General features: G+C 45.0%; 1 protein-coding gene across 7 annotated transcripts in view; it reads left to right on the top strand.

Annotated features, from left to right (window-relative positions):
• Positions 1 to 203: 203 nt before the first annotated feature.
• Positions 204 to 11,249, top strand: part of CHN1 (chimerin 1) — a 156,614-nt gene continuing 145,568 nt past the window's right edge. For 2 of the 7 annotated variants that reach the window (XM_043525355.1, XM_043525352.1), the window contains exons 1-3: positions 204 to 346; positions 606 to 737; positions 1,735 to 1,746. In XM_043525355.1, the coding sequence (XP_043381290.1) occupies positions 719 to 737; positions 1,735 to 1,746 (31 nt within the window). In that variant the 5' untranslated portion in view covers positions 204 to 346; positions 606 to 718. Of the gene's footprint in view, positions 738 to 1,734; positions 1,747 to 11,249 lie in introns of all 7 variants that reach the window. The other 5 variants (XM_043525354.1, XM_007060525.4, XM_043525353.1 and 2 more) reach the window with 5 other exon arrangements.

The raw sequence follows: 11,249 nt of genomic DNA, 5'->3' as shown, positions 1-11,249 counted from the left end.
GGGGAGGCGGGGAGATGTCTTCCCTGCCTGCAGCTGCTGCACGCTCAAAGCCAAAGGGCAGAGTTTGGGAGCCGGGGAGATTGTCCAGGTTTCTTCCCTGCCCCCCCAAAGCAACCGGTGCCTGCCTCCCTCCCTCCCCAGCCGCCGCTGGGTCGGTGCTGTGGGCGCCCCCTCCCTGAGCTCCGGCTGGCAGGGCCTGCTTGGAGGCTGGGGATGGAGTGGCCCATGAATTCCCTGTTGCTATGGGAACTCACGCAGTCACCCGCGGGCTGGTCTGGCAGGCAGGAGAAGGAGAAGCCGGTCATGTGGTGCGGCAAGATGGCTCCCAGAGCCTGAAGGCTGCAGTGTGAGTGAGTGGGTGGGCGGGGGGAGAGTGAGTACAGGCTGGCACTGTCTATCAGAGCCATGCAGTCAGCGCTGAGGCAGCGGCGGCTGCTGGCTGCCCCTTTCCCTGCGCTGCACCCCTGGCTTGTGGGCCAGGGAGAACTACAGCCCAGCAGCCCCCCCGGGGGTTGTAACTCCCCGCTGTCTCCTGTGCGCATCGCAGCCGCAAGTGGCTGTCCCTGCTGGGCTTCTGACAACATTGTGTCTAACTTTTATTGCAGGGTTTTCTGCCTGCCGCTCTGCGCCCAGCTGATGGGAGAGCTGCTGGGCCAATGCCCATTCCGCGCGGTCTGACCAGCCTTGACGTGATCCTGCGACTTGCCGCGCCTTTACAATGGCCCTAACCTTGTTCGGTAAGTAAAGCCCGTCTTTACACCTAGGGCTCCGACTGCTTCATCCTGCTTCCAGGAGAAAGCATAGGGGGTGGGGGTATGTCTGTGGCTATACAATAATTCTGGGCTGTCTGGAGTGCCTTGTACAGGGATGATGGCTAGCGAGATAAGGCTGGTCGGTCTCTCCCATTGTTTCCCAAGGCAGAGCCTATGGGCGTGTGCTCCTACTGTTAATTTCAGGCTGGTAAAGTAATAGCTAGCTACAGTTATTGGGCACTGCAGTCTTAGGCTGCAGATATTCTCAAGCGTGAGCCCTCTAGTTACACATCACTTGATTATTACTATAAAGTTGTTTGTTTTGCAAAAAAAAAAAAAAAAAAAAAATACCCCCCACCCCAGAGTTACTTCTTTATAGCCCAAAAGCTATTACTACTGTGCTGTGCACAAGACTAGCGTTTACTGAGATAGTTCAATGCCATGGACATTGCACTGAAAGTATGTTTGAATGGTAATATAAATAAAAGTTATGCTGCTTTAAAAAGTGCTCTAATGGCAAGAAGAATTGTACAGCAAAATGATAAATTAGCTAATGAGACAACCTCCTTCTTCTGGGAATAGCTCTGTATAGTGCTTAATTGCCCATAACAATTAGATGTGTTTCTATAATTATATTTAATAGTACAAATTCAAGAAAGAACATAGTATCTAGAGGTTATGAGTGTTGGCTTTGAGTGTTTTTATAACATTAGACAATGTGTTGGGAAAACAACATGTAAAGACTACAATTTTAACTGTGGAACATATGGTTTCTCTTAAATAAGATTATTAAGCTTTATTGTGCATGTTACTTATTTTGCAATTAAAAAAGGTATTGGGTGGCACAAAGTCCATTTACTTAATTATGCTAAAACCAGCAATACAAAGGAAGCAAAAATTAACATGATTAATATTAACATAATATTAATTGGAACCAATTTCATTGCTCTCATAAACAACTCATGGATGCCTCTTAATTCAGAAGTGCTTTCCAGTAAGTAATTTTACATAATTACCATTTATGTGAATTGTGTTTTTAATGTTTTTTATTCCTTGTGTAAATAATTTGGTTCGATTTATTTTATGACTCTGAGGTTAGTGCAAAGTCTTATAGGTATCAGACTTGATTCTTCACTCTTTCTGATTATAATTATTGTAGTATATTGTACCTTCTGAAGACCAGATTCAGCATGGGTACTGAACAGTTCTCTTCAGGTGAAGTCAAGCTGGTATTGCATTTAGCTACAGCGCTGTCATTTGAACTTATATTTCCTGATTCAGTCTTTTAGGGTCCCCAAGATTGTAAACCAAAACAGTTGAAAATGGAACAAACGGTAGGCCCTGATCTTGTCGCTGAGTCCTTGTGATGGACCCCTGTGCCTATGCAGAGTCCCACTGACTCAGTGTGGGCGCAGGGGTCTTACGTGGTGCCAGTTGCTGGTTTGGGGCTGAAGTTCACTCCTTTGCCAATGCAGGATGTAAGGACCAAATAGCAATTTGATGTTTATATGCTAATATTACTGTATATATTAAATAATATCAGTGTAATTTATCTAGTAGAGAAAGAGATGACAGGTGTAGGAGGTTAACAGTACGAGACAAGTTTCACAGTTATTCATAAACATTAATAAAATCAAACAACTTTCACACTGTGTAGAAAATAGAGCTACATCATGAACCTTTTACTTACATTGGAGAGAAGTTACACAGGTAGTTCCATCACAATCGTAATTTGACTATATAATTAATTACAAATAACCAAAACAAACACTGAAGTTAACAATAACAAAAAAAGCACTTTTTAGTTATCTACAAGTTGACTTTTCCTTCTCTTCTTGTTTTATTTCATATATGTATTTTATGTACTAGATGTGATGCTGCTGTTTTTTTTAAATAACAATTTAAATTACAAAATAAATAGACTTGATAGTACATAGAAAAGGTCAAGTTTCTCTATCATGAGTTTTTTGGATGCACCAGTGCCATTTAGGGTATGTCTACACTACGAAATTAGGTCGAATTTATAGAAGTCGGTTTTTTAGAAATCGTTTTTAAATAGTCGATTGTGTGTGTCCCCACACAAAATGCTCTAAGTGCATTAACTCGGCGGAGTGCTTCCACAGTACCAAGGCTAGAGTTGATTTCCAGAGTGTTGCACTGTGGTTAGCTATCCCACAGTTCCCGCAGTCTCCGCTGCCCATTGGAATTCTGGGTTGAGATCCCAATGCCTGATGGGGCAAAAAACATGTCTGGGTACATGTCATCAGGCCCTCCTTCCCTTTCTCCTTCTGTGAAAGCAACAGCAGACAATTGTTTTGCGCCTTTTTTTCTTGAGTTACCTGTGCAGACGCCATACCACGGCAAGCATGGAGCCCGCTCAGCTCACTGTCACCGTATGTCTCCTGGGTGCTGGCAGATGCGGTACTGCATTGCTACACAGCAGCAGCAACCCATTGCCTTGTGGCAGCAGACGGTACAATAGGACTGGTAGCCGTCATCGTCATGTCCGAGGTGCTCCTGGCCACATCGGCCAGGAGCGCCTGGGCAGACATGGGTGCAGGGACTACATTAGGAGTGACTCGACCAGGTCACTCTCTTTAGTCCTGCAGGCAGTCCTATTCTACCATCTTTTGGTGAACAGGCAGGCAATATGGATGGCTAGCAGTCCTATTGTACCATCTTTTGCCGGGCAAGCAGGAGATGAGGATGGCTAGCAGTCCTATTGTACCATCTTCTGCTGAGCAGCCAAGGGATGTGGATGGCTTGCAGTCCTTCTGCACCGTCTGCTGCCAGCCAAAGATGTAAAAGATAGATGGAGTAGATCAAAACAAGAAATAGACCAGATTTGTTTTGTACTCATTTGCTTCCCCCTCCCTCCGTCGCTCCGTGAAGTCCTGCCTGAAATACTCCTTGATGTAAAGCCACCCCCTATGTTGATTTTAATTCCCTGTAAGCCAACCCTGTAAGCCATGTCGTCAGTCACCCCTCCCTCCATCACAGCAATGGCAGACAATCGTTCCGCGCCTTTTTTCTGTGCAGACGCCATACCATGGCAAGCATGGAGCCTGCTCAGCTCACTTTGGCAATTAGGAGCACATTAAACACCACGCACATTATCCAGCAGTATATGCAGCACCAGAACCAGGCAAAGTGATACCGGGCGAGTAGGAAACGTCAGCGCAGTGACGTGAGTGATGAGGACATTGACACAGACTTCTCTCAAAGCATGGGGCCTGCCAATGTGGGCATCATGGTGCTAATGGGGCAGGTTCATGCCGTGGAACGGCAATTGTGGGCCCGGGAAACAAGCCCAGACTGGTGGGACCACATAGTGTTGCAGGTCTGAGATGATTCCCAGTGGCTGTGAAATTTTCGCATGCGTAAGGGCACTTTCATGGAACTTTGTGACTTGCTTTCCCCTGCCCTGAAGCGCCAGAATACCAAGATGAGAGCAGCCCTCACAGTTGAGAAGCGAGTGGCAATAGCCCTGTGGAAGCTTGCAATGCCAGACAGCTACCGGTCAGTCGGGAATCAATTTGGAGTGGGCAAATCTACTGTGGGGGCTGCTGTGATGCAAGTAGCCAACGCAATCAAAGATCTGCTGATATCAAGGGTAATGAGTCTGGGAAATGTGCAGGTCATAGTGGATAGCTTTGCTGCAATGGGATTCCCTAATTGTGATGGGGCCATAGACGGAACCCATATCCCTATCTTGGCACCGCAGAACCAAGCTGGCGAGTACATAAAGTGCAAGGAGTACTTTTCAATAGTGCTGCAAGCACTGGTGGATCACAAGGGACGTTTCACCAATATCTACGTGGGATGGCCAGGAAGGTACATGACGCTTCCATCTTCAGGAACTCTGGTCTGTTTCAAAAGCTGCAGGAAGGGACTTTATTCCCAGACGAGAAAATAACCATTGGGGATGTTGAAATGCCTATAGTTATCCTTGGGGACCCAGGCTATCCCTTAATGCCATGGCTCATGAAGCCGTACACAGGCAGCCTGGACAGTAGTCAGGAGCTGTTCAACTACAGGCTGACCAAGTACAGAATGGTGGTAGAATGTGCATTTGGACGTTTAAAAGCGCGCTGGCGCAGTTTACTGACTCGGTTAGACCTCAGCAAAACCAATATTCCCACTGTTATTACTGTTTGCTGTGCCCTCCACAATATCTGTGAGAGCAAGGGGGAGACGTTTATGGCGGGGTGGGAGGTTGAGGCAAATCGCCTGGCTGCTGATTTCACACAGCCAGACACCAGGGTGGTTAGAAGAGCACAGGAGCGCACGGTTCGCATCAGAGAAGCTTTGGAAACCAGTTTCATGACTGGCCAAGCTACGGTGTGAAAGTTCTGTTTCTTTGTCCTTGATGAAACCCCCCGCCCCTTGGTTCACTCTACTTCCTTGTAAGCTAACCACCCTCCCCACCTTCCTTTGATCACCACTTGCAGAGGCAATAAAGTCATTCTTGCTTCATATTCATGCATTCTTTATTTATTCATCACACAAATAGGGGGATAACTACCAAGGTAGCCCAGGAGGGGTGGTGGAGGAGAGAAGCACCAGGAAGGGTGGTGGAGGAGGGAAGCACAAGGCCACACAGCACTTTAAAAGTTTACAATTTTAAAACTTATTGAATGCCAACCTTCTGTTGTTTGGGCAATCCTCTGTGGTGGAGTGGCTGGGTGGCTGGAGGCCCTCCCCTACCGTGTTCTTGGGCATCTGGGTGAGGAGGCTATGGAACTTGGGGAGGAGGGTGGTTGGTTACACAGGGGCTGTAGCGGCCGTCTGTGCTCCAGCTGCCTTTCCTGCAGCTCAACCATATGCTGGAGCATATTGGTTTGATCTTCCATCAGCCTCAGCATTGAATCCTGCCTCCTCTCATCACGCTGCTGCCACCTTTGAGCTTCAGCCCTCTCTTCAGCCTGCCACCTCTCCTCCTGGTCATTTTGTGCTTTCCTGCACTTTGACATTGTCTGCCTCCACGCATTCGTCTGTGCTCTGTCAGTGTGGGAGGACAGCATGAGGTCAGAGAACATTTCATCGCGAGTGCATTTTTTTCGCCTTCTAGTCTTCGCTAGCCTCTGGGAAGGAGAAGATCCTGTGATCCTTGAAACACATGCAGCTGGTGGAGAAAAAAAAAGGGACAGTGGTATTTAAAAAGACACATTTTATAGAACAATGGGTACACTCTTTCACAGTAAACCTTGCTGTTAACATTACATACATAGCACATGTGCTTTCGTTACAAGGTCGCATTTTGCCTTCCCCCAGCGCGTGGCTAGCCCCTCCACCTTCCCCACTCCCAGTGGCTAACAGCGGGGAACATTTCTCTTCAGCCACAGGCAAACAGCCCAGCAGGGAACGGGCACCTCTGAATGTCCCCTTAAGAAAAGCACCCTATTTCAACCAGGTGACCATGAATGATATCACTCTCCTGAGGATAACACAGAGAGATAAAGAACGGATGTTGTTTGAACGCCAGCAATACGCTGCAATGCTTTGTTCTGCAATGATTCCCGACTATGTGCTACTGGCCTGGCGTGCTAAAGTGTCCTACCACGGTGGATGGAATAAGGCTGCCCTCCCTAGAAAACTTTTGCAAAGGCTTTGGGAGTACATCCAGGAGAGCTTTATGGAGATGTCCCTGGAGGATTTCCGCTCCATCCCCAGACACGTTAACAGACTTTTCAAGTAGCTGTACTGGCCGCAAAAGCCAGGGCAAATTAATCATTAAACGCGTTTGCTTTTAAACCATGTATGCTATTTAAAAAGGTACACTCACCAGAGGTCCCTTCTTCGCCTGGCGGGTCCAGGAGGCAGCCTTGGGTGGGTTCGGGGGGTACTGGCTCCAGGTCCAGGGTGAGAAACAGTTCCTGGCTGTCAGGAAAACCGGTTTCTCCGCTTGTTCGCTGTTTGCTATCTACAACCTCATCATCATCATCTTCCTCGTTCCCCAAACCTGCTTCCGTGTTGCCTCCCTCTCCATTGAAGGAATCCAAGCACACGGTTGGGGTAGTGGTGGCTGAACCCCCTAAAATGGCATGCAGCCCATCATAAAAACGGCACGTTTGGAGCTCTGACCCGGAGCGGCCGTTTGCCTCTCTGGTTTTCTGGTAGGCTTACCTCCGCTCCTTAAGTTTCACACAGCACTGCTTCGGGTCCCTGTTATGGCCTCTTTCCTTCATGCCCTGGAAGATTTTGACAAATGTTTTGGCATTTCGAAAACTGGAACGGAGTTCTGATAGGACGGATTCCTCTCCCCATACAGCGATCAGATCCCGTATCTCCCGTTCAGTCCATGCTGGAGCTCTTTTGTGATTCTGGGACTCCATCATGGTCACCTCTGCTGATGAGCTCTGCACTCACCTGCAGCTTGCCACACTGGCCAAACAGGAAATGAAATTCAAAAGTTCACGGGCCTTTTCCTGTCTACCTGACCAGTGCATCTTAGTTGAGAGTGCTGTCCAGCGCGGTCACAATGGAGCACTCTGGGATAGCTCCCGGAGGCCAATACCGTCTAATTGCATCCACAGTACCCCAAATTTGACCCGGCAAGGCTGATTTCAGCGCTAATCCTCTTGTTGGGGGTGGAGTAAAGAAATCGATTTTAAGAGCCCTTTAAGTTGAAAAAAAGGGCTTCGTTGTGTGGACGGGTGCAGGGTTAAATGATTCAATGCTGCTAAATTCGACCTCAACTCCTAGTGTAGACGAGGGCTTAGACTAACAAGAGTGAAGAAATGTAAAGTGAGGACTTCTACTCTGTCCTCAGTTCACTCTGTTTTGTCTAGTTTTTAATAATATCTTGAACTAGTTGAAGACTCCTGCAGATTCTCAGCTGATGTAACTTGTCATATCTCCATTGACTTCACCCCTTTAAAAAGCACAAAATGGGGAATAAAAAAATCACTATAAAATTACGAATCAGCCCTGTTGATTGTACTGTGAGTGAAATGCATTCTCTCTCTCACACATACATTATATTACAGTACAAAACAAGTTGGGCATGTTTTAAATGATGCAAAAAGGAGAAGACGACTAAGGGTTTGTTGACAGGGGAAAGTTTTACCAGTTATATTGGTATAATTATACCAATACAGAAAAGGAGTACTTGTGGCACCTTAGAGACTAACAAACTCCTTTTCTTTTTGCAAATACAGACTAACACGGCTGCTACTCTGAAACCTATATCAATACAGTTATACTGGTATGGTTCCCTGTGTTGATGATCTTATTCCAGAATAAAAAGTGGCTTTTATTGGTTTATCTTCAAAAACAACGTAAACTAAACTGAAAAGGGGCCTCTTAAACTGGAATAAAAGGGTCCATACACACAGTTATACCGGTTTAAATTCACACCTTAGCTTATTCCAGTATAACTTTCCCGTGTAGAGAGATATTTAACTGTGGATTTACATATTCAAATATGCAGTAGTCTCATTAATGCATTTCTTCTAATGCACTATCAGTATATCACAGATTCAGTCTGGGGCTATGAATGCTAGTGTGTAGTTCATTGTGTGCTACATTGCGTGCAAAAATTAGAAATAAACAGCTGTATCGGTTTGGGGGAAAATCCACCAAGTCTGCTAGATTCTTTCCAATGGCATCTGGAAGGTGTGTATGATTAGGGAGGTTTAGTTATAATGTTCCCTCTCTCCACTTTCAAGATTGTATTATCTAATGATTGCATTAGATGGGGTAGAGGGAACTGGGACAGCAGACTGTGGTGGCAAGGGCATCTAGTGTTGTCAAGGCTAATTCCCCACTCTGGCACTTCAAGTGCAGAAAGTGGGGAGGCTCGCAAGGATTCTAAAAATTAATACTGGCCACTCCAGGCTTGTATTAAACTCCTAAGGTTACAGCTATTCTCTGACCTTGGACTGGTAGATGCTGCCACCACCCAAGTGCAGAACCCGTTTGAGAGCCCAAGAAGGCGCACTTGGGAATTCCTTTGTGGGATACCCTCAAGCCGTTTCAACCCCCACTCCAGGGAAGAGCTGAGAAAGAAAAAAGAAAAAAAAAGGAAATCAGCTAATGCCACTAGCTAATTAAACAACATGTGCACAAACCTTTGAAGACACAAAAATCCAATTCTGTTCTTAAAAGAGGTAAATTTTATTTATAAAAAAAGAGAAATAAAATACATCTGGGAATACAGGCTATTGCTAGATTTTAGAAGAGCAACTACAAGGATTAAGCACCAAGAATTGTTTTCTTGAGGTCCAGCTTAAAGGTTACAAGAAAAACAAAAGCACCAAAAAACAGAGGAATCCACCAGCCATAAAGAAATAAAAGGGATAAACCTAATCGCATCTTCCTAGACATTTTCTGATCTACTTACATATCTGGGAAAAAGAACAAGGAGTACGTGTGGCACCTTAGAGACTAACAAATTTATTTGAGCATAAGCTTTCGTGGGCAAAAACCCACTTCATTGGATGCATGCAGTGGAAATACAGTAGGAAGATATCTATATCTATATCTATATAGATATATATAGATATATATATATATACACACACACACACACAGATCATGAAAAAATGGGTGTTGCCATACCCACTATAATGAGAGTGATCAGTTAAGGTGGGCTATTATCAGCAGGAGAAAAAAACCCTTTTGTAGTGATAATCAGGATGGCCCATTTCCAACAGTTGACAAGAAGGTGTGAGTAATGGGGGGAGGGGGGGTGGGGAAATAAGCATGGGGAAATAGTTTTACTTTGTGTAATGACCCATCCACTCCCAGTCTTTATTCAAGCCTAATTTAATGGTGTCCTGTTTGCAAATTAATTCCTATTCAGCAGTTTCTTGTTGGAGTCTGTTTTTGAAGTTTTTTTGTTGAAGAATTGCCACTTTTAGGTCTGTAATCGAGTGACCAGGGAGATTGACATGTTCTCCGACTGATTTTTGAATGTTATAATTCTTGACGTCTGATTTATGTGATATATGCCATCATGTGCCAGCAATGCCCCTCTGCCATGTACATTGACCAAACCAGACAGTCTCTATGTAAAAGAATAAATGGACACAAATCAGATGTCAAAAATTATAGCAGGAAATAACTCGGGCGGGGGGAGGCACGGGGAGCTTGGCAGGCTGCAGCAAATAACTCTACAGGCCGCATGTTTGAGACCCCTGCTTTACAGGTAGAGCAATTAGAGAACGGCTACTAAGAGGGATTTTATAGCTGCTGGCTGGCTCGGTGCCCATAAAAGGGAGCTCCCCCACCCTTCATTTATCACAGGTGTATTAAAGATTAAGAAGGATATGTAGCTTCTAGGGGATATACAGATAGAAGTGATGACCAAGTGTGGTTTGTCCCCATTTTCACTTGCCAAGTGATGAGGTGCCCTGGCATGTACCTTTCTCCCTCCATGCCTTTGTCACCACATTGTAATGTAATGTAATTACTATAATGTGCTTGATGGGAGCTGCACCTGAAGACTACTTGGAAAGTTCAGCTGGAGCAGAACATGGCTGCATGTTAAGCAGTGTTTTGCACCTGAAGAAAGACTGTTAGCCCTGTGCTCCATGATCTGCTTGGCTTCCTCTTTGTTTCCCATTGCAGTTTATTGTGTTGCTTTTGGCCTTTAAAACCTTAATTATTTGGATGCTGGTTACCCTAGGAAATACCTCTCTCCTTATGCCCGTACAATGGCAGTCATGATCGTCTGACATGCTCAAGTCACAGTTGACTAGTGTGAATGCTGCAAGGGCCTGTCCACTTCCCCAGGCCTTCCTGGGGAAGGTGGGAGATTTGATAGACTGTGGAGTGTATTAAGTGGAAGGGATACAGGATGGCTTTTCCAGATGGGGAGAGGCCTCCAGCAGAGAGGCTGCGCTCAGGTCAAAGAGAACATGTAGGTTGTTGGCTACTGGAACAGTTACTATGCTATGGCCACAATGAAAGAGGATTGAAAGTCTGTCACAGTGTTTGTTGTGTGAAAAATAGAGATCTGGCTGAATTATTTGTTGAAAATAATAGATCTGATTAATTCATTCCTTTTATGTGTTAATTACTTCCCAACAATTGGTTTAGGATTTTGTTAGCTGTTAGTTCTACTGTTCAACAAAAAGTTAGAGCAAACTTTCATGGCCTGATCAGTATACGTATTTGCTATTCATGATCTGCTATTTACTGCATGTGACTAGTCACCCAGTTCCCGTGGTATGGTTTTGGTTGTCTGATTGGATGACCTAAGCTTCATTTAAAGGAAGCAATGATTGTATTTTGAAAATAATACACTTTTATATTCTGTCTGTTTCAATGATTGCAAATTTCCCTTGAGTTTTTATGAATTTGTTTGCTTTTCATAATGGCTCATCAACTCTCTTGTGTGAATAAAAGAAAAATATTCTAATTGGCCAGGAGAGCTCTTCTATCATGAAGATATTTGCAAATATGATTCATATGTGTATTCATGTTCTTACTGTTCATGAACAATGTGGTGTGGTGCATAAAATCTCCTGAGTGATTAAGAAATAAAAGGGA

Source organism: Chelonia mydas, chromosome 11 (assembly GCF_015237465.2).
Source record: "Chelonia mydas isolate rCheMyd1 chromosome 11, rCheMyd1.pri.v2, whole genome shotgun sequence".
NCBI lineage: Eukaryota > Metazoa > Chordata > Testudines > Cheloniidae > Chelonia > Chelonia mydas.
The sequence above is the reverse complement of the archived record's forward strand: the minus strand, read 5'-3'. Positions and strand labels throughout refer to the sequence as shown.